This window comes from Pristiophorus japonicus, chromosome 10, assembly GCF_044704955.1.
Source record: "Pristiophorus japonicus isolate sPriJap1 chromosome 10, sPriJap1.hap1, whole genome shotgun sequence".
NCBI lineage: Eukaryota > Metazoa > Chordata > Chondrichthyes > Pristiophoridae > Pristiophorus > Pristiophorus japonicus.
The window spans coordinates 115835974-115860469 of NC_091986.1; the positions used below are offsets into that span (position 1 = coordinate 115835974).

Consider the following 24496-nt stretch of genomic DNA (forward strand, 5'->3'; position numbering starts at 1 on the left):
TCATCCAAGTGATCTATAAATGTCTGCCATTGCCTATCCACCGTCAACCCTTTAAGTATCATTTGCCAGTCTATTCTAGCCAATTCACGTCTCATACCATTGAAGTTACCTTTCCTTAAGTTCAGGACCCTACTCTCTGATTTAACTGTGTCACTCTCCATCTCAATAAAGAATTCTACCATATTATGGTCACTCTTCCCCAAGGGGCCTCGCACAACAAGATTGCTAATTATCCGACTTCTCCGTGTTGGCGTTGTGGGGGAAATCATGGGCACCAGCAGTGCCGATTTAAGCAATATAGTTGCAAAGGCTGTCTGAGAGTGGGGCATCTCCAGCGCAAGTGTCTACAGATGAGCAAGCGAGCTGCGGCGCACCATGTAGAGGATGAGAGTCAGACCAGCGTGGATCCGGATACGCAACCCGAGATGCCAGAGGAGGAAGTGTATGGACTGTACCCTTTCATAACCAAGAGTAAATCAATTTTCATTAACGAGAAGTTTAACGGGATACCGGTATCGATGGAACTGGACACAGGGGCGAGTCAATCGATCATGAAGGAGAGGGCATTTAATAAGTTGTGGGATACTAAGACTGTGAGGCCCAGGCTGAGCCCTGTTAACGCCAAGCTGTGCACATACACCAAAGAACTGATAAAGGTGATTGGCAGTACACAAATTAATGTGTCGTATAACAGTGCGGTTCACGAGTTACCGCTGTGGATTGTTCCAGGCAATGGCCCAACGCTGCTTGGCAGGAGCTGGTTGGAGAAAATCAGATGCAACTGGAACAACATAAAAGCATTGTCGTTGGAGGAAGATACATGTGCCAAAGTATTGAGCTGTTCGAACTGGGTATCAGCAACTTCATGGGAGCCAAGGTGCAGATCCACGTGGACTCAGATGCAAGACCCGTCCATCATAAAGCTCGGGCAGTGCCGTATATGATGAGGGAGAAGGTCGAAATTGAACTGGACAGACTCCAGCGTGAAGGGATCATATCACTGGTTGAATTTAATGAATGGGCCAGCCCTATTGTTCCTGTGCTGAAAAGTGATGGCACAGTCAGAATCTGTGGAGACATCAAGGCTACGATCAACAGAGTTTCGAAACAAGATCAGTACCCATTACCGAAGGCTGCTGACTTGTTTGCGATGTTAGTCAGAGGGAAGTTGTTCACAAAACTGGACTTGACGTCGGCCTATATGACGCAGGGGTTTGTCGAGATGTCGAAGAGACTTACGTGCATTAACACGCACAAAGGACTGTTTATTTACCACAGGTGCCCGTTTGGAATTCGCTCGGCTGCAGCAATATTCCAGAGGAATATGGAAAGTCTACTGAAGTCCGTTCCCAGAACCGTCGTGTTCCAGGATGACATCCTGATCACCAGTCATGACTCCAAGGAACATCTGAACAACCTGGAAGAGGTTCTACTGCATTTGGACAGAGTGGGACTCAGACTTAAACGCTGGAAGTGCGTCTTCATGGCACCGGAGGTCGAATTCCTCAGGAGGAAAATCGCCGCTGATGGCATCAGACCTACCGACGTGAAAACCAGCGGCATCAAAAATGCACCCAAGCCACAGAACATGACGGAGCTGCGTTCGTTCCTGGGTCTACTCAACTACTTGGGTAATTTCCTACCTAAATTGAGCGCCTTACTTGAACCACTGCACATGCTATTGAGAAAAGGCAACAATTGGGTGTGGGGCGCATTGCAAGACAGAGTCTTCGAGAAAGCCACTAATCTGCTTTGCTCGAACAAGCTGCTGGTACATTATGACCCATGTGACGCATCGTCATATGGAATTGGTTGCGTGTTACAACAAGCCAATGAGTCGGGGAAACTTCAACCTGTCGCATATGCCTCCAAAAGTATGTCTAAAGCAGAAAGAGCCTACAGTATGGTAGATAAAGAAGCTTTAGCATGTGTGTATGGTGTTAAAAAGATGCATCAATACCTGTTCGGTCTGAGGTTCGAATTAGAGACCGATCACAAGCCGTTCATTTTGTTGTTTTCCAAGAGCAAAGGTATCAATACCAACGCTTCATCCCGCATCTAAAGGTGGGTGCTGACATTATCTGCCTATGATTATGTCATTCGCCACAGACCTGGCACAGAGAATTGTGCCGATGCTTTGAGCCGGTTGCCGTTGCCCACACCGGAGGTGGAAACGCCACAACCGGCAGATTTAATGTTAATCATGGATGCTTTTGAGAGTGAAGGTACCCCTGTCACGGCTCAACAAGTTAATACCTGGACCAGCCAGGACTCAATATTATCGGTGGTAAAGGATTGCATCCTCAAAGGGGATTGGTCTGCCATATCTAAGCAAGTGTGTGAGGAAGCCAAACCGTACATTGCATATTGTGGGGCAACCGTGTTGTAATGCCTAAGAAAGGAAGAGAGAAGTTTGTGCGTGAGTTACACAGCACACATCCTGGTATGGTGATGATGAAGGCCATCGCTAGGTCCCACATATATGGTGGCCAGGAATTGATTCTGAGCTGGAAGCATGCGTGCATCAGTGCAACACCTGCATGCAGCTCAGCAAAGCACCACCGGAATCGCCGCTGAGTCTGTGGTCATGGCCATCCAAACCTTGGTCCAGGATCCATGTAGATTTTGCAGGTCCCTTCCTGGGCAAGATATTTTTAGTGGTGGTGGATGCTTATTCGAAGTGGATAGAATGCATAATCATGTCATCCAGTACGTCCATGGCAATCATAGAGAATCTCAATGTCATGTTCGCGACATATGGTCTGCCTGACAGTGGTGAGCGACAATGGGTCGTGCTTCACCAGCCATGAGTTTCAGGAGTTTGTAAAACTTAACGGTATAAAACATGTAAGGTCAGCACCGTTCAAGCCTGTGTCCAGGGGCAAGCAGAATGTGCAGTACAAATTATCAAGCAAAGCATGAGGAGAATAACCCAAGGGTCACTGCAGACCCATTTGTCTTGCATACTGCTGAGTTACAGTAGAAGACCCCACACACTCACAGGGGTCTCGCCTGCTGAACTCATGATGGAAAGAGGTCTTAAGACCAAGTTATCTCTTGTACACCCAGATTTAAGTAATCATGTTGAATACAGAAGACAGAGTCAACAAGGGTACCACGATCGCACAACTGTGTCACACGAGATTTCTGTTAATGATCCTGTATATGTGTTGAATTATGGTCAGGGTCCCAAATGGATCACTGGTACAGTCATGGCCAAGGAGGGCAACAGAGTATTTGTTATTAAGCTCAAGAATGAGCAAACTTGCAGGAAACACATGGATCAAACAAGGCTGAGGCACACAGACGAGCCAGAGCAGTCGGACGAAGAAACCGTCGACGACCAACCAACCTACCAGCAGCCTTCAGTGGACTCAAGGGTCATCAGTGAACTCAGAATTTCCATCACGAACTTGTTCAATAAAAATGGACTTGCAATTCCTGACATGGCCACTGCCACCCCCAACAAGTCAGCCATCCAGCCACCAGACACAACAGACTCCGCACACTCACCCAAGGCCGGAATCGAACTGAGACGGTCAACCTGGGAGAGCAAAGCACCGGACCGTCTCAACCTGTGAAAGACTGTGATAAGACCTCAGAGGAAGATATTGTCAAGTATGTACATTCTGTTTGTAGCCACCACATGGTGTCATTGTTGGAGGCCACTGAGCAGCACGCACATTGTGCTGCTCAGGTATAAAAGGCCAGCCATTTTGAGAGTCAGGCACTTTGGGCCGTAATAAAGCAGAGCCAAGGGTGTACCTTGTTCAGTTAAACAGTATGCTGTTTGTACCTTTATTGCATACATAACAGAAGGCATGGTGGAGTGGGAGCTAATGTGTGTCAGGAGTGATTGGTGAGCAAGACTTGGTATGGGATAGGATATAGGCAGCAGAGTTTTGGATGAGCTGAAGTTTAGAGCACAGAAGATGGGAGGCCGACCAAGAGAGTATTAGAATAGTCGCGTCGAGAGGTGACAAAGGCATTGATGAGAGTTTCAGCAGCAGGTGGGCTGAATCAGAGGAGAAAGAAGTAGGTGGTCTTTGTGGTGGAGAGGATATGTCAAAAACTCAGCTTACATTGAATAGGATGCAAAGCTGAGCTCCCAGTATAGGAAGTGAGAGCTAGCATAAGAAGTGAGACCTAAAATAGGAAGTGACAGCTAGCATAGGAAGTGAGAGCTAGCAGTTCACATACAGAACCATACAAATTTAGAGTACAGAAGAATGTTTTCTATCCAGTGTGCCGGTGTCTGTGCCAAATGTCACTGCCTTCCGCTCTCTGCATAGCCCTGTACTTCCTCTGATTCAAATAGATATCCATTTTCCCCTAAAAGATAGTGCTGTCTGTCTCAACTATTCCTTGTGACAAAGCATTCCCTCACAAGATAATTACAGATGAGGACAACCATTCGGCCCATATTAATTCATCTTTCTGGAAGGATCCTAGTAACCCCCAGCCCAGTGCAGCATCTAATTCTTTTTTATATGCATCCAGAGTTTTTGCATCGCCATTCTATGTGGAAATCCATTCCAAATGTCGATCACACTCTGTGAGAAGAAGTATTATCGACTCCCTGTGTGAAGAAGAACTACAGGATATCAGTCCTAAAGTTTTAGTTTAAACCATGACCTACTCCCAAAATTTAATTTAAACTATTCCAGATCTAGCTTTTCCATACCATTTGCTATCTACGGACCTCTGTAAGATCACCTCTCAGACACCTACTTTCCAAGCTGAAAAATGTATGTCTCTCTAGTCTTTCCTCATATCTTAGACCCCTGACACCAGGGCTCTTCTCTGCACTGTCTCCAGTGTTTGAATGTCTCCTTATGTCTCGGTGACCAGAGCTGGACACAGTAGTCATGATGCAGTCTGACAAGAGCACTGTGCAGTTTGATCATGACTTCTTCCGATCTTCCAATTTATGTTCTATTGTTTTGGCTATGTCGTTCCACATTCTATTAGCTTTCTTTGCTTCTCTGCATTGGTTGGACATGTTTAGTGCAGAGTCTATTGGACTCCATGCTTTGTCCTGCATGGCGAATGTTGTTGCAGCTGCACCCATTCAGGCAAGTGGAAAATATTCCTTCAGACACCTGATACGTGTCTTTGGAAAGATTTTGGGGAGTTAGGAGGTGAGCCACTCGCCGTAAAATACCCAGTCTCTAAACTGCTCTAGTAGCCAAGATGTTTAGGTGGCTAGTTCCACTGAGTTTCTGGTCAATGATGACCTCCCCCCATACCAACGCCACCCCCCCCCCACCCCGCACCAGCCCCCCCCCCCCCCCTGGATGTTGATGGTGAGGGACTCAGTAATGGTAATGCCATTGAATGCCAATGGGAGGTGGTTAAGCTCTCTCTTGGTGGAGAAGCTATTTCCTAGCACTTGTGCGGCATGAATGTTACTTGCCACTTATCAGCCCCAGCCTGGATGCTGTCCAGGTCTTGCTGTGTGTGAGCATGGACTACTTCATTATCTCAGGAATTTTGAATGGAACTAAACACTGTGGGCAGCCCCCATCAGTGAACAGTCCCACTTCTGACCTTATGAGAGAGGAAAAGTCATTAATGAAGCAGCTGAAAATAATTTGGTCTAGGATGCAGACCTGAGGAACTTCTCCAGTGACATTCTGGGGCTGAGGTAATTGGCCTCAAACAACCTCAACCAAGTATGACTCCAGCTACTGGAAGAATTTCCCTCTTGATCCCACCCTATCTACAATACTTTGCTTTTGTCCACATTAAATTTCATCTACCATTTATCTGCTCACGTACTTATTTTATCCAACTCACTTAATTTTTGAGCAGCTTCATCTGATTCTATTGCCTCTTTTAGTTTGGTATAATCATCAAATTTAATCAATTTGCATTGAGGTTCTGACCCTAAAATTCATTCACATCAGCCTGCCGGCACAAACTGAGCATGGGTCCTGTGGTGAACGGGTAGATCCAAGGCACACCAATGTTGGGCCTCGGGTCTTATTTAAATGAGACCGACGAGCTGCGGACGCCAGGCAGCTCGCTGGCAAAGAGGCTTTGAATTTTGGGCCACCCTCTGGTAGGTCATTAAAGGCGAAGCGGATACAATTGGGAGGGATCAACCAGGTCATCGGGATGTGGTTAAGGCAGCGATCAGGAAGAGGGGGTTGAGACAGTGATTGGGAGGGGGAGGCAAGCGGTGGCCCTCAATGACTGTGGTTTTAATGTCAGGTCAGAAGAAGCACTCCTGCAACAACCAGATCCAAAATCAGGTAACTATGTTTTACACACATTCCTTTTTGGTGATGTCCTGCAGCGGTCCCTTTAAGGGCGCCGGGTACATTCAAGGCAACCAGTTTTTCACAGGGGACCTCAAACAGGCATAATGCTCCTTATTTGCATATGCAAAGGGTTTAATGCTTGCATCAGGTTTGGGCCTTGGACCAATACTAAATGTTGCCAATACAATTATGGTGGGTGGTGCACTTCTGTTTTGTAATGAGTGCATGCTTAATGCCTGCCATATTGGAAGCTTTGGAGGAAAAATTACATGGCTGGGGAAAGAGCAGGGGAGTGGGAGTAATTGCATAGCTCTTTCAAAGAGCCAGCACAGGCACGCTGGGTTTAATTGCCTCTTTCTGTGCTGTAAGTTTCTATAAGTCTATGGGCTAGATTTTCCATTATTTTTGCATGCATAATGCCCACTTAATGTCCATATTAATGCAAAAATGACGTGTAACGCCCAGATATCGCCCACTTAGCCACAAAATGGAAACTGAAGCCCGTTTCTCGGTTACTTCCCGCATGTGCGTAACGGCGAGAAAAAATAATACCGCCCGCCCACTTTTTGGGGGCGGAATCATCAGAATGGGCGATCCCAACGCCCATAATATCGCCCAGCATTACTTTCGGCACGTAATTAACGCCGAGATTTGATAATACCGCCCGGCTACTGTTTTTTGTCGTAAAGATCACATTTGCCGAAACTAGCGCCCAGTATATCACCCATCCTTACTTTCGGCACCTCGCACACATCTCGCCGACAATATCGCTCGCCAAAAAAAACAATGGGAAAAAGTGGAACTAACCGGAACTACTCACAACTGTATGGACGCCATGTTCTAAATCACATGTCGCATCATTTAAAAGGCTGCTCTGCTTCAACCTCGGGGGAGTTCGGATGTACTCTGGAGGTCTTTGGTGATGATGTGAACATCTGAACAAACATCTTATCAGTACTGTGGATGATTGGAATTTACTAGGTGTCTTAGTGGGGATATTCATTCTTTGTGAACCATCGATGGAAAACAGATAGCTATTGGAATGAGGCCCGTCCTTTCTCACCCTCTGTGATGACCACTCACATGCTGCAGACTCGAGATGGCAGAAAGTATGCTCGACAGCATCATGTGCCCAATCTAAGACATGACAGACTGATGAGGAGGACCAGGCATTACACCCCCCGCAAGTACAGGGAGAAGCAGTCTTACTTCAACTTGTCCAACATCACCTGCCTTCGGAGACTGCGCTTCCACAAAGAGGTTATCAGTGAGATATACCAGCTCATCAGGGGAGATCTGCAGCCTGCCAGCACCATCAGGACCGCACTGTCCATCGAGGTCAAAGTCACCGCAGCACTGTCATTCTACGCGTCGGGTTCTTTTCAGGCTTCAACTGGCGACATTTGCTGTATGTTTCAGCCTGCCACACATTGCTGCATTAGACAGGTCACTGAATCCCTGTATGCATGCAGAATGGACTTTATCAGCTTCCTTATGACCAGGGAGGCCCAGACTGAGAGGGCTTTAGGATTCTACTGAATTGGTAACTTCCCCAAGGTGCAGGGAGCAATCGACTGTACGCACATCGCGATGCGGGCACCTTTTCAGGATGCGGAGGTTTTCAGGAACCGCAAGGGATTCCACTCCCTGAATGTGCAACTCGTTGTCGACCACCAGCAAATTATTATGGTAGTGAATGCTAAATTTCCGGGCAGCATCCATGATGCTCACATCCTGCGTGAAGGCACTGTATCTGACTTGTTTAATAATCAACCACAAGGTGCTTGGTACTGGATGCTTGGTGACAAAGGATATGGCCTCACCACCTGGCTGATGACCCCCCCTGCATGACACCCACACCGAAGCCGAGAAGCGATACAATGAGAGCTACAGAGCCATATCATGGAGAAAACCATTGGAGTGCTTAAACAGCGCTTTAGATGCCTGGACCACTCAGGAGGCGAGCTCCAATACCACCCTGAGCAGGTAGCTCAATTCGTGGTGGTATGCTCCATGCTGCACAACTTGCCTATCAAGAGGGGACAAGAATTGCCAGAAGGGTGTGATGGTCCAATTCATGAGAGAGAGGAAGAGGAGGACGAGGATGTGGATGCTGACCTCGGGCCACACAATCAAGCTAATGCTGAAGCCATGCCCCGCGCCCCTGTAGACCGCTGGAAAGGGCCCGTGGTGGCATCATAGCTGCAAGACTCTTACGCCAGGAGCTCATAAATGAGCGCTTTGCCTGAAAGAACGTTGGTGGTATTTACAAGGCTGACACACTGCTGGGTGTGCAGGTGATACATCAATGGTGTGCATTACCTTGGTGACAGTTAAAGTTTAAGTTGATGGAAGTTAAGTGTAATTATACTCTTTGATGTTAAGGAATCACTAGTGTGTAACAGTGCAGCTATCTGAGCCAATGCGCAACAAGGTTATGTTGAATAAAAAACATTTAAACTGACCATTTGTCTGAAATCATATCTGTAAAAAACAACCCTTCCCCCCCCCCCCCCACCTTCTCATCCTCACCTCTACCTCGTCCCCTTCCCCTCCTGACTCCAAGCCGCCTGGCCGAGGAGTTCCTCATGTGCTGCTTCATTGGGGGTGGGCTGACGGCACCAAGCTAGAAGCTCCAAGCCAGAAGCAAGATGTTGCTCCTGGCTATCATGTGTCGTTGGCAATGGAGGTGCAGCACCTTGGGGTGCAGTGCCGCGGTCCGGGACCACTGGGAGCCCTCTGCCACCAGTGTTCCTGGCTACCAGCTGCAGGGCCTCCTCCATCCCTTCCATGTTATATTATATGTTGGGCAAGAACTCGTTGCCAACTATGTTCTTGGTGCTTAGTAGGCTTTTTGCTGCTGGTGAATCTCCCTCCTGCCTCCCACAACAGCCAAACACGCACACATCATACCCACACATGCTTTCAGTTCCTCTCTGCTCCCGCTTTCTCTGTCTCCTCTTCTGCGCATGTAATGATGAACCCTGACCTCCTGAAAATGGGCGACAAGCCAGCTATCTGAAAACCCATTTTTACTGCCCATGCCGGAAATAGCGCCCATTTTTGGGCAATCTGCACAAAAGTGTAAAATCTAGCCCTATGACTTGATTAAATATCTTTTGGAAATCTAGGGTTTTCCACACTTGATACGTTACTTCCTCAAAGAAGTTGAGGAGGTTGATCAGGAATGATCTTCCCCTTCTGAATCCATGTTGGCTATTATTTCCAAGGTTGTTATGATATAGATACTTGTTTACTTTGGATAATCAATTCAATTATTTTACATGGAATGTAGGCTAGACTGATGGGTCTGTAGTCTGTAAGTCTGTTTTATCCCTCTTTTTGAATATGATCACTGCATTGGCTTGCTTCCAATCAACTGGTATCTCCCCAGTGACCAGTGACTCCCTCATAATGATGTTTAGTGTCTCAAAAATCTCCTTGCTAGTCTCTTTCAGCATTTTGGAATAAATACTATTTATCCCCTGTGATTTGTTAGTTTTGAGCCCTTCTGGCTATCTAAGACTTCCATTTCATTTATATTGAGTTCTTTCAGTTTACTTTATTAGTTAGCTCTGTTTACAGAGAAAATGCTGCTCACATATTCCCTTGTGAATATTTGAAGGAAGTAACCATTCAGAATATTAACTATCTTCCATTCATCCTCAGTTTTGGTTCTATTTGTAACTTTTATGGTTTTCACTTCTGTCTCTCAATGTCTCTCTCCTTTGTCAAAACATTTTGATCTCCATGGACGGGAATTTCCGTGGGGTTAACCGTGTTATCGCTGTTTTCCAGGGTTTCCATTGCTCTATTAATGAAGTTACCCAGGCAAGCAGGAAAACTCCTGTGGAAATTCACCCCGATGGAGAGAAAAATCAGACATGAAGACAGAGAAAACTTCAGAGATGGGGCAAGGGAGAATTTGAGGTACGCAGGGAGAGGGAGAGAAAGTGGCAGAGAGATAGAGGTACTTTCAGCCACATTGATAGATGCAGAAACCACAGATACACACATAGATACAGAACAAGAGAATTACAGATATACATATATATATATATAAGAAAAGGATATGTCGAGTTAGAGAGAAGAGAATCACAAATACATATGGGAATATATATGTATAGAGAGAGAAAATCACAGCCACACACAAGCACAGGGATTGGTTTCAGTTAGTTCAAATGAACTTGTGGAGCTGCTTATTAAACATGAAAATAAAATCAATGTGCTCCAGATTTTGTGTTGCCATCTCAGTGCTTCCAGATGCCATGGCCACTCTAATGCTGAATATCATTGTCTCTGATATTGCTACTTGGCATAATAACCTTATAAAATTAAGCAATAACATGAGACATCAGCTATACACAAATTGTCTAGGGATGAAATAAGTGAGCAAAAGTATTTTAACAATTTTATAAAAGATAATTTCCAACAGAACAAATAAAAGCTGTTTTGGGGACACTGATCTTTGAACTTCTCCTCTCACCACATACAGGCACACCATCTAATATCTAGCGATAAAGCAAACCTAACAGAAAATTAAGGTGAATCACACTGCCTTATATTTTCCTACCATTTACATAAATAAGAACATAAGAATTAGGAACAATAAGGGAACATAAGAAGTAGGCCATCTAGCCCCTCAAGCCTGCTCTGCCATTCAAAAAGATCATGGCTGATCTGGCCGTGGACTCAGCTCCACTTACCCGCCCACTCCCCATAACCCTTAATTCCCTTATTGGTTAAAAATCTATCTATCTGTGATTTGAATACATTCAATGAGCTAGCCTCAACTGCTTCCTTGGGCAGAGAATTCCACAGATTCACAACCCTCTGGGAGAAGAAATTCCTTCTCAACTCGGTTTTAAATTGGCTCCCCCGTATTTTGAGGCTGTGCCCCCTAGTTCTAGTCTCCCCGACCAGTGGAAACAACCTCTCTGCCTCTATCTTGTCTATCCCTTTCATTATTTTAAATGTTTCTATAAGATCACCCCTCATCCTTCTGAACTCCAATGAGTAAAGACCCAGTCTACTCAATCTATCATCATAAGGTAACCCCCTCATCTCCGGAATCAGCCTAGTGAATCATCTCTGTACCCCCTCCAAAGCTAGTATATCCTTCCTTAAGTAAGGTGACCAAAACTGCACGCAGTACTCCAGGTGCGGCCTCACCAATACCCTGTACAGTTGCAGCAGGACCTCCCTGCTTTTGGGCTCCATCCCTCTCGCAATGAAGGCCAACATTCCATTCGCCTTCCTGATTACCTGCTGCACCTGCAAACTAACTTGTTGGGATTCATGCACAAGGACCCCCAGGTCCCTCTGCACCATAGCATGTTGTAATTTCTCCCCATTCAAATAATATTCCCTTTTACTGTTTTTTTTTCCAAGGTGGATGACCTCACATTTTCCGACATTGTATTCCATCTGCCAAACCTTAGCCCATTTGCTTAACCTATCTAAATCTCTTTGCAGCCTCACTGTGTCCTATACACAACCCGCTTTCCCACTAATCTTTGTGACATCTGCAAATTTTGTTACACTACACTCTGTCCCCTCTTCCAGGTCATCTATGTATATTATAAACAGTTGTGGTCCCAGCACCGATCCCTGTGGCACACCACTAACCACCGATTTCCAACCCGAAAAGGACCCATTTATCCCGACTCTCTGCTTTCTGTTAGCCAGCCAATTCTCGATCCATGCTAATACATTTCCTCTGACTCCGCGTACCTTTATCTTCTGGAGTAACCTTTTGTGTGGCACCTTATCGAATACCTTGGCACCTTATCGAATGGTTAAGTAACTAAAATTGTCATGGGCAATTTCATTCAACATACCTGTTGTTTCTCTACCTTTCTCTCTTTCCTTCATTTTCTCAGTTTGTTCATTTTCTCTACTTATCTCACTTTGTTGAGGTTTACAGGGATTTTCATCATTTTCTCGGTTATTTTCTTCTTCGATTGTCTGCATCACTAATTTTCGATCATTGAGATCAACTGACTGAATCCTATAGTAAGGTAAAAGCTATGACACATACATGTTTAAAGACAACACAAAATCCACACGTATTAATAGCTAAGCCTGACCGATTATATCTTATTGTTAATATTTCAGTTTAACAAAATGAATTTGATGATCTTGAATTTCCTCAGTGGTTCCATCAAATCCCACTGCAACTCCGGTGGAACTTACCAGAAAAGAGAAGGAGTCCAGTTGTGTTGGGTCCAATGTTCCCTCTAATTGTTTTGGTGTGCGGTCCCTTTAATTTTGCTGTGTGGCCGCACACGCGCGGTATCATTTCCAGCAGCAGCAGCTGGTGAGTAGCTTGCGTGGGACATCCAGATTGGTGCACGGCCGTGCACTTTAGGGGAAACATTGATTGGGTCCCTATCATTTTGGGGGTTTTCTGGTCAGCCTTGTGAAGGGTGGAACCTCTGCCTGCCCCTCACAAGGCACATGATTTAGGATACAGCACCAAGGGAAGAAACTCACTAGTTCCCATTTCACCAGCTCAGTTGGGGCCCAGTATTGAAGTGAAGACCGGTATTCTGAAATGAGGGAACTTCCCTTGTTTGGTTCCATTCCTAGCTTTCTGAACACAGCCAGAGCGTCACTAACAATAAATTCTCTTTCCATCAAAGAATCATCACCTCCAAAGCCCCAACCTATCTATCCTTATATATATGTTGCTGCCTCGATGGCATCATCCGCAGACCGAGGGTCAGTTTCCACATACATTGATGACATCCAGTACTCTGCACCACCTCCTTTGATACTTCAATTACCTCGGTGCTGTCAGATTGCTTCACTAACATCCAAAACATCACTGACAATCTTAACTACCTCCAGCTCAATATTGGGAATATTGAAGCCATCATATTTTCATAAGAACATAAGAAATAGGAGCAGGAGATCAAAAGCAGTACATGTGCATTTGCATAAGACAAGGAGATGCAGTCCAGAACACAAGGGAGTTTTGTTCTTACAATCGCAGATCCTATGATTGCGCTAATAGATATAGGACAGTGGGAGTCAACTTCTATAAGAAAAGGCCAAACTGACCACTTAATGGAGTGACTCACACCAATGACCCCACCAAGTAGATACCTGCATCGAACCTGAATTTGTAACAAGTACCCTGCTTTGATGAGTAGGCCATCGAGCTGCTCATCATTGTTTACCTAAAGATGTACACCGTGACTGCAGGCTTTGAGTAAAACATTCCCGGTAAAAGTGAAAGACCTCACATCTGATGATAGTCACTCATGACTGTTACAAATCAAATTATATAAATACATAAGTACACGTAAATCAATGTAGTACTTACTCTTGCGGATCCCACAAGGTCGTTCCATCGTTTGAGGCATTGGTTGCCCTCACGCACCTCGTTGGTCGCCGACGAGACCACCTCTGCTATCTTGGTCCATATCTTCTGGTATGCCTTTGGGGTGGGCTTCCCACGCCCTCCCCATGTCAAATCACCCCAGCGTGACTCGACCTCCTGCAGGAAGGAGGCATTTGCCTTGTCCGAGAACCTCCTCGCTCTTTTGCTTCCTCCAATGTGCTCCTCTCTCACCTCACTGCTCTCTCCAGCTTCAGTCTCCACAGCGTGCTGTGATGCCTCCTCCTCTCTCTCATATTATAGGCCAAATTCGGTCAAATATGTGGCTGGTAACAGCTACTTTTTGTTTGTCTACTTGCTGTGAAGCTCTAAAGTCTCCCTTCTTCCTCCCAAAGCAGCCACACCACACCCAGACATGCCTTCAGTCCCTCTGAGTTCCCTCTCTCTTGGTCTCCTCTTTTGCACATGTCATGATAACCCTTGACCTCCAGAATCGCGGGAATCGAGCATTGCCATGCCGTTGCTAAGGACGGCCATACTTTTTGGCAGAAGATCAAAAAAATGTAATGTACCGCCCATTTTATATCGCTCGCAGTAATGCCCATTTTCAAAAGTGGAAACTAGGTGCTTTGAGAATGGACGAGAAGTCGGCGATCTGAAAACCCTTTTTTAACATCCACGCTGGAAATATCGCCCACAAACGTGCAGGTTCTAGCCCCATAACTTTGGAAAGTACAAATGTACTGGGGACAGGATGATGCAGTGGGTTATACATTGATATTTAATTCTCAGAACCTGAAATTGAATCCAGCTCAGGCTGAAATGTGTCTGGCGATTCTCCATTGGGTGTGTCAATTTGAAGCCAATGTGATCCTAAAGCGAATGCTCTTAGCCATTTCCCCATGCCCCCAGGAGAAAGGTCAAAGGGCAAGCATGGATTTGAGTCTTTGATAGACGAACAGTCAGTTCTTGGAATTCCTTTTGATTGGCATGGTGAACAGAATTTAACCATAAAATGTATGAATGCATTACCACATGCTCCTGGCCAGAGTATGGGCACACACCATACCCCACTAGTTAGAAGTGCATATTATCAGAATCATAGAGTCATACAGAACATAAGGAGGCCATTCGACCCATTGTGCCTGTGCCGGATCTTTGAAAGAGCTATCCAATTAATCCCACTCCTCCGCTGTTTCCCCATGCCTTGAAATGCCTTCATTTTGGTGGAAGAATCAATGCAATGCAATACTTGAAATGTGCCAACCACATTCATATTCTAAACACCAAGTCCAATGCCATATACGAATTGACAAATCCAATCCAGCCAATTACCGCCCCATCAGTCTACTTTCAATCATCAGCAAAGTGATGAAAGGTGTCGTCGACAGTGCTATCAAATGACACTTACTCACCAATAACCTGCTTAGCGATGCTCAGTTTGGGTTCCGCAAGAACCACTCGGCCCCAGACTTCATTACAGCCTTGGTCCAAACATGGACTAAAGAGCTGAATTCCACAGGTGAGGTGAGAGTGACTGCTCTTGACATCAAGGCTGCATTTTATCGAGTGTGGCATCTAGAAGACCTAGAAAATTGAAGTCAATGGGAATCAGGGAGAAAACTCTCCACTTGCTGGAGTCATACCTCAACACAAAGAAAGATGGATGTGCTTGTTGGAGTACAATCATTTCTGCCCCAGAACATTGCTGCAGGAGTTCCTCAAGGCAGTGTCCTAGGCCCAACCATCTTCAGCTGCTTCATCAATGACATTCCCTCCATCATAAGGTCAGAAGTGGGGATTGTTGTATATGAATAAAGAGTCTGTAGATAATGTGAGCTCAAAGTAAAGTGTGACATTAGACTTTAATTGCAGGTCTCCAGAGTGCCTCTCCAGCCTGTGAGGCCTCCTTAAGTACAGGTGCTCCCAAGAGATTATGGGATCCCTTGGGACTCCAGGGGATGAGCCCTCTAGTGGCTACACAAGGTATTTACAGGTTTACATATATAACAGTGCCCCTTCTCAGTGTGACCTCAAATAACTCTATCCAAGCTAAAGGTGGACTCTACCAGAACCAATCAATAATTGGAACTGATGCTCCCTGTATCTCATTTGAGCCATGCAAAGCAGAGGTACTATGCATGGGGCACCTACCATTATATCCCACTCCCCCCCACCCCCAAAGTCAATAGTGTAACTATTTATATGGTGAGTCGATCTGGGGCCTTTCTTTCCCTGGTTGATCGTCTTGGTGCAAATGCTGATTTTGGTGAAGCGTTTGTTGGGCCCTTGCTGGGCTGTTGTGCAGCTGGTCTAGCTGGGTTGCCTGGTGTGGTGAGTCCTGCTGGGCTGCTGCGGGTGATGGGTTCTGCTTCATGGTCAACCACGGTGTCGGTTGCCACTGGTGTGTATGTTGGGGGTCAAAGAAGGTAGGGTCCAATGTGAGATGCTCAGGATAGTCCGTGAATCTGAGTTTGATTCGGTCCAAGTGCATCCAGTAAATGAGTCCATTTGAAAGTTTCACCTGAAGCACCCTGCTCCCCTCTTTGGCCACAACAGTGCCAGGAAGCCACTTGGGACCCTGTCCATACTTCATCACAAATACAGGATCATAGATTTCAATTTCGCGTGACACATTTGTGCTATCATGAATGTACTTTGTTGAAGCCGCCTGCTTTCTACCTGTTAATGTAGGTCAGGGTGGACTAACAAGAGCCTTGTCTTCAGTGCACTTTTCATGAGCAGTTCAGCGGGTGGAATCCCTGTGAGCGAGTGGGGTCTCGTGCGGTAGCTAAGCAGGACTCGGGATAGGCGAGTCTGCAATAAGCCTTCAGTTACCCTCTTCAAGCTCTGCTTGATAGTTTGCACTGCTCTCTCTGCCTGACCATTGGATGCTGGCTTGAACGGGGCAGATGTAACATGTTTGATCCCATTACGGGTCATGAACTCTTTAAACTCAGCACTGGTGAAACATGGCCCGTTGTCGCTCACAAGGACATCAGGCAGGCCGTGCATGGCAAACATGGCCCGCAGGCTTTCAGTGGTGGCAGCGGACGTGCTTGCTGACATTATCTCACATTCAATCCCTTTGGAGTACGCATCTACAACCACTAGGAACATTTTACCCAAAAATGGGCCTGCATAGTCGACATGGACCCTGGACCACGGTTTGGAAGGCCAAGACCATAAACTTAGTGGCGCCTCCCTGGATGCATTGCTTAACTGCGAGCATGTGTTACATTTGTGCATGCAGGACTCTAAGTCCGCATCGATACCGGGCCACCACATGTGGGATCTGGCTATCGCTTTCATCATTACAATGCCTGTGTGAGTACTGTGGAGGTCACTGATGAAAGTGTCCCTACCCTTCTTGCGGACCACTACCCGATTACCCCACAGAAGGCAGGCTGCCTGTATGGACACTTCATCTTTGCGCCACTGGTACGGCTTTAACTCTTCCTGCATTTCCAATAGGACACTGGATCAGCTCCCGTGAAGCACACAATTTTTTACTAGGGTCAGTAAGGGGTCCTGGCTCGTCCAGGTTCTAATCTGTTGGGCTGTGACAGGTGATTGCTCACTCTCGAATGTTTCCATTACCATAACTAAATCTGCAGGCTAAATTTCCACCCCATGGTGGGCAATGGCAACCTACTGAGAGCATCGGCACAGTTTTTTGTACCTGGCCTGTGGCGGATGGCGTAGTTGTATGTGGACAACGTGAGTGCCCATCTCTGGCTGCATTAGTATTTATCCCCTTACTTTCAGAAACAAGGGATATCAGTGGCTTATGGTCAGTTTCCAATTCAAATTTGAGCTCAAACAGGAATTGATGCATTTTCTTTACCCCATAAACACATGCTAACGCTTCTTTTTCAATCATGCTGTAGGCTCTCTCAGCCTTAGACAGACTTCTGGATGCATAAGCAACCGGTTGCAATTTCCCAGATTCATTAGCTTGTTGCAATACACACCCAACACTATATGACGACATCACATGCTAGTACCAAACGCTTACATGGATCATACAACGCAAGCAATTTGTTTGAGCATAACAATTTTCTAGCTTTTACAAAGGCAATTTCTTGGCTTTTACCCCATACCCATTCGTCTCCTTTACGCAGTAAAACGTGCAGTGGTTCTAACAGTGTGCTGAGACCCGGTAAGAAGTTATCAAAGTAGTTCAAGAGTTCTAGAAATGACCTCAGCTCCGTCACATTCTGTGGCCTCAGTGCGTTCTTCATTGCCTCCGTCTTCGAATCGGTGGGCCTGATGCCCTCCGCCGCGATTCTTCTCCCCAGGAACTCCACTTCAGGCACCAGGAAAACCCACTTTGAGTGTTTTAACCTGAGCCCCACATGGTTGAGACGACTAAGAACCTCCTCCAGGTTCTGCAGATGCTCGACTGAGTTCCAACCTGCAACCAGGATGTCCTGCAAGACCACCATGCGCGGGACCGACTTCAGTAAGCTTTCCATGTTTCTCTGGAATATAGCCGCGGCTGATCGAATCCCAAACGGGCATCTGTTGTAAACGAAGTAACCTTTGTGTGTGTTGATGCAGGTGAGGCCCTTCGATGATTCCTCCAGCTCCTGCGTCATGTAGGCTGAGGTCAAGTCCAGCTTCGTGAACGTCTTTCCTCCCGCCAGCATCGCAAAAAGGTCGTCTGCTTTTGGTAGTGGGTATTGATCCTGCAGGGAGAAACGATTGATAGTTACTTTGTAATCACACAGATTCTGACGATGCCGTCTCCCTTGAGGACTGGAACAATCAGACTGGCCCACTTGTTGAATTCAATCGGCGAAATGATGCCCTCTCGTTGCAGCCGGTCCAGCTCGATCTCCACCCTTTCTCTCATCATGTACGGTACTGCTCTCGCCTTGTAATAGATGGGTCGTGCCTCCAGAATCAAATGGATCTGCACTTTTGATCCTTGGAACTTATCGATGCCTGGTTCGAACAGTGAAGGGAACTTGTTTAAGACCTGGGCACATGAAATGTCGTCAGCGGACGAGAGCGCTCGGACGTCATCCCAGTTCCAGCGTATCTTTCCCAGCCAGCTCCTGCTGAGCAGCGTGGGACCATCGCCTGGTACCAGCCAAAGTGGTAGCTTGTGCAACGCTCCATCGTAGGAGACATTTATAGTAGCACTGCCGATTACGGGAATCAGTTCCTTTGTGTAAGTTCTCAGTTTAGTGCGAATGGGAGTCAGGACTGGCCTTGAGGCTTGCTGCACCGCAATTTATCGAAAGTCTTTTTGCTCATAATGGACTGGCTCGCGCCTGTGTCCAGCTTCATTGACACTGAGAGTCCATTTAATTCAACCTTCAGCATTATCGTGGGACACTTTGTGGTAAATATTTGCACCCCATATATCTCTGCCACCTTGGTCTTAGGCTCTGGTTCGTCGTAATCCACCGTGGATCTATCCTCCTCTGCAACATGGTGATTTACAGGGTTAACAAGGTTTGCAGCTCGCCTGCACATACATTGGAGGTGTCCCATTGTTCCACAGCCCTTGCAAACGTACTCTTTGAATTGGCATGAATGGAAACGATGATCACCCCCGCAGCGCCAACAAGGTGTTAATGGCCTTGCATTCATCACCCTTGATGCTGGACCCTGAGACATCTTCGGACGTGCAGCTGCAGGAACGTTGCGATTTGAAAACAACATCACTTTATTCACAGTACTTGTAGCAGCACTCGTGTGCTGAGAGATTTGCTTAATATTGTCACTGGTGGCAATGAACGCCTGGACTATCACTATGCCTTTGCTCAAGGTTGGGGTCTCTACAGTCAAAAATTTGCGAAGTGTCACTTCATGGCCAATTCCAAGTACAAAGAAGTTCCTGAGCATGTGCTCCAAATGTCCTTCAAATTCGCAATGTCCTGCAAGGCATCTCAGCTCGGCGACATAGCTCGCCACTTCCTGGCCTTCAGACCTTTTGTAGGTGTAGAACCGGTACCTCGCGATCAAAATGCTTTCCTTCGGGTTCAAATGCTCCTGGACCAGTGTGCACAAATCGTCGTATGATTTCTCTGTGGGTTTCGCTGGAGCAGGCAGATTTGTCCTGAGGCCATACGTTGGTGCCCCGCAGACGGTGAGGAGAATCGCCCTTTGTTTGGCAGCGTTTGCTTCTCCTTCCAGCTCATTGGCCACGAAGTATTGGTCGAGTCGCTCCAAGAAGGTTTCCCAATTATCTCCCTCTGAAAATTTCTCCAGGATGCCCACTGTTCTCTGCATCGTTGGGTTCGTCATCTGTATCTCATCGCCAGTTTTTATGTATGAATAAAGGGTCTGACTCGATACTGTGAGCTCAAAGTGAAGTGTGAACTTAGTCTTTTATTTCAGGTCTCCAGAGTGCCTCTCCAGCCTGCGAGGCCTCCTTAAGTACAGGTGCTCCCAAGGGATTGTGGGATCCCTTGGGACTCCAGGGGATGAGCCCTCTAGTGGCTACACAAGGTATTTACAGGTTTACATATATAACAGTGCCCCTTCTCAGTGTGACCTCAAATAACTCTATCCAAGCTAAAGGTGGACTCTACCAGAACCAATCAATAATTGGAACTGATGCTCCCTGTATCTCATTTGAGCCATGCAAAGCAGAGGTACTATGCATGGGGCACCTACCATTATATCCCACTGGTTAACCCATTATCCAAGATGGTGAGTGAAGCATACCAGATACCCAGGCACGTCCATAATAGCATATTATTTAGGAAAAGGACACAATTTTTACAGCAATGCCTGGAACATAAAATCTGAGGATATTGCTTACAATGTAATCCAACATATCATTGATACAAAAATCTAGTATGGTGAACAATGAGTGGACATTGTTCCATCACACTTGTGAAGTACCTCAAAGCAGACCCTGTGGATGATTTGACAAGCCTCAGCAGCACACTGTTGACTAATCTCCCTAGATAGTTACTTTTCTGATAACAATTCTTCTTCACTAGTGAACTCCTGACCCTCTCATGGATTGTCAAGTGTTCTTCTGAAATGGTAATGACCACTTCAACAGATGACATACAGCTGAAAGGTGATTTATCCAAGGAAACAAGGGGTTTATGCAAATTGTTATTAATACATATATTGTGAAACTGGAGGCAGCTGCAGACATGATTTTGAAAGAGTCCTACAAATGCGGGTGCATTACTACTATAGACTATTTTATACAAGCAGAGACCCGCAAAACATGGAAGGGTATCAGTGGGAGGGCAGTTTGGTGCCGGTGATCATAATTCAGTTAGATTTAGGGTAGTTATGGAAAAGGACAAAGATAGACCAGGAATAAAAGTTCTCAATTGGGGAAAAGCCAATTTTGATAAGCTAAGAGGTGATTTAGCCATAGTGGACTGGAAACAGTTACTTGAAGGTAAATCAGTGTCAGAGCAGTAGAAGGCATTGAAGGAGATCAGGAGGGTTCAGAGCAAGTATGTTCCCTTTAAAGAAAAAGGGTGCGACTAACAAATCTAAAGCCCGCTGGATGTCAAGGGACATACAGAGAAGGATAAAGAAAAAAAGGGAGGCTTATGACAGATACCGAGGGCTCAATACTGCAGAAATTCCAGAGGAGTATAGAAAACGCAGGGATGAAATTAAAAAGAAAGTTAGGAAAGCAAAGAGAGAGTATGAAATATTTTTGGCAAGTAAAATCAAGGAAAACCCAAAGATGTTTTTATAAATACATTGGCCCCAAAGGACTGCTGAGATACCTGACGGTACTTTGGGCGAAAGTTTCGTTGAAATGTCCCGGAAAGATCGCCCAGCGGCAAAAAAGCAACTCATGCCGTGTATCTGGGCAGCAGTAGGCGGGAGATCCCAATCTCGCGGCAAATGCAATCCTCGCAAAGTGCCGCCAAGGATGGAGTTGGGCCCAGGGAGGGGAAGAGATAAAAATAAAAATTTACCAAAAATAAAAAATAAACACTGGAATAACTTCAGGGGACCCCATCCACCTGAATCACTGGAAAAAATAAAGAAAAGAAGTTTACCAACCTTTTTTTGCAGGTCTTCATTCTTGCCTGCCTCCATGCGGTGGTCTTTTCCCCTGCTGCAGCAGACTCCCGCCCGGACCAAACTGGCAGCTCAGCGGGCGGGAGGACATTTACGTGAGTTGCGCGCCAGCGGTCGTCAATGGGCGGTCCCTAGCGGTCTTCCCTCCCCGCCGGAGGGAGGCCTCCACCAAACTCGCTCGGAGGGGAGACCGCCCAGAAAACTCAGCGACAGTCGGCGGTAGCAGGCAGTGAGTTCACCAAATTCGGCCCCATGAAGAGCAAGAGGATAACTAAAGAAAGAGTTGGGCTTGTGGAAGTGAAAGACGTGCATATCGTTCTTAATGAATACTTTGCGTCTGTTTTCACAAAAGAGAGGGGCGATGCAGACATTGCAATCAGGGCGGAGGAGTTTGAAATAGATGAAATAAACATAGTGAGAGAGGAAGTATTAAGGGGTTTAACAGCTTTGAAAGTGGATAAATCTCCAGGCCTGGATGAAATGTATCCCAGGCTGTTAAGAGAAGCAAAAGAAGAAATATCAGAGACACCGACCATCATTTACCAAACCTCTTCAGAATGGCAGGCAGTGACTAGTGGGGTACCGCAAGGTTCTGTGCTGGGGCCCCAGCTGTTTACAATGTACATTAATGATTTAGATGAGGGGATTAAATGTAGTATCTCCAAATTTGCGGATGACACTAAGTTGGGTGGCAGTGTGAGCTGCGAGGAGGATGCTGTGAGGCTGCAGAGCGACTTGGATAGGTTAGGTGAGTGGGCAAATACATGGCAGATGAAGTATAATGTGGATAAATGTGAGGTTATCCACTTTGGTGGTAAAAACAGAGAGACAGACTATTATCTGAATGGTGACAGATTAGGAAAAGGGGAGGTGCAAAGAGACCTGGGTGTCATGGTACATCAGTCATTGAAGGTTGGCATGCAGGTGCAGCAGGCGGTTAAGAAAGCAAATGGCATGTTGGCCTTCATAGCAAGGGGATTTGAGTACAGGGGCAGGGAGGTGTTGCTACAGTTGTACAGGGCATTGGTGAGGCCACACCTGGAGTATTGTGTACAGTTTTGGTCTCCTAACCTGAGGAAGGACATTCTTGCTATTGAGGGAGTGCAGCGAAGGTTCACCAGACTGATTACCGGGATGGCGGGACTGACCTATCAAGAAAGACTGGATCAACTGGGCTTGTATTCACTGGAGTTCAGAAGAATGAGAGGGGACCTCATAGAAACATATAAAATTCTGACGGGGTTAGACAGGTTAGATGCAGGAAGAATGTTCCCAATGTTGGGGAAGTCCAGAACCAGAGGTCACAGTCTAAGGATAAGGGGTAAGCCATTTAGGATCGAGATGCGGAGGAACTTCTTCACCCAGAGAGTGGTGAACCTGTGGAATTCTCTACCACAGAAAGTTGTTGAGGCCAATTCACTAAATATATTCAAAAAGGAGTTAGATGAGGTCCTTACTACTAGGGAGATCAAGGGGTATGGCGAGAAAGCAGGAATGGGGTACTGAAGTTGAATGTTCAGCCATGAACTCATTGAATGGCGGTGCAGGCTAGAAGGGCCGAATGGCCTACTCCTGCACCTATTTTCTATGTTTCTATGTTTCTATGTTTCTCTGGCTACAGGTGTGGTGTCGGAGGACTGGAAGACTACTAACGTTGTACCTTTGTTTAAAAAGGGAGAAAGCCATAGACCGAGTAATTACAGGCCAGTCAGCCTAACCTCGGTGGTGGGAAAATTACGGAGAAAATTCTGAGCGACAGGATAAATCTTCATTTAGAAAGACACGGATTAATCAAGGAGAGTCAGCATAGATTTGTTAAGGGAAGGTCGTGTCTGATTAATTTGATTGATTTTTTTGAGGAGGTAACAAGGAGTCGATGAGGGTAGTGCATTTAATGTAGTGTATATGGATTTTAGTAAGGCTTTTGATAAGGTCCCACATGACAGATTGGTCACGAAATTGGGATCCAGGGCAAAGTGGCAAGTTGGATCCAAAATTGGCTCAGAGGTAGGAAGCAAAGGATAATGGTTGATGGGTGTTTTTGTGACTGAAGGCTGTTTCCAGTGGGGTTCCGCAGGGCTCAGTACTAGGTCCTTTGCTTTTTGTGGTATATACCAATGATCTAGATTTGAATATGGAGGTATGATTAAGAAGTTTGCAGATGATACTAAAATTGGCTGTGTGGTTGATAATGAAGAAGAAAGCTGTAGACTGCAAGAAGATATCAATGAACTGATCAGGTGGGCAGAACAGTGGCAAATGGAATTCAATCTAGAGAAATGTGTGGTAATGCATTTGGGGATGGCTAATAAGGCAGGGGAATACACATTAAATGGTAGCACATTGAGAAGTGTAGAGGAACAAAGGGACCTTGGGATGCATGGCCACAGATCCCTGAAGGTAGCAGACCTGACATCAGTAGTGAGGAAAATGTTGCAATCAATTATTAAGGATGAAATAGCAGTGCATTTGGAAAGCAGTGATAGGATCGGTCCAAGTCAGCATGGATTTATGAAAGGGAAATCATGCTTGACAAATCTTCTAGAATTTTTTGAGGATGTAACTAGTAGAGTGGACAAGGGAGAACCAGTAGATGTGGTGTATTTGGACTTTCAAAAGGCTTTTGACAAGGTCCTACACAAGAGATTGGTGTGCAAAATCAAAGCACATGGTATTGGGGGTAATGTACTGACGTGGATAGAGAACTGGTTGGCAGACAGGAAGCAGAGAGTCAGGATAAACGGGTCCTTTTCAGAATGGCAGGCAGTGACTAGTGGAGTGCCGCAGGGTTCAGTGCTGGGACCCCAGCTCTTTACAATATACATTATTGATTTGGATGAAGGAATTGAGTGTAATATCT

The 24496-nt window shown here is 46.0% G+C and overlaps 1 protein-coding gene across 1 annotated transcript in view; it reads right to left on the bottom strand.

Moving 5' to 3' along the window:
• Window positions 1–24496, bottom strand: part of LOC139275067 (coiled-coil domain-containing protein 81-like) — a 214617-nt gene that overhangs the window by 150032 nt on the left and 40089 nt on the right. The window contains exon 6 of the mRNA XM_070892012.1: window positions 12107–12276. Coding sequence (XP_070748113.1) covers window positions 12107–12276 — 170 coding nt within the window. The remainder of the gene's footprint in view (window positions 1–12106; window positions 12277–24496) is intronic.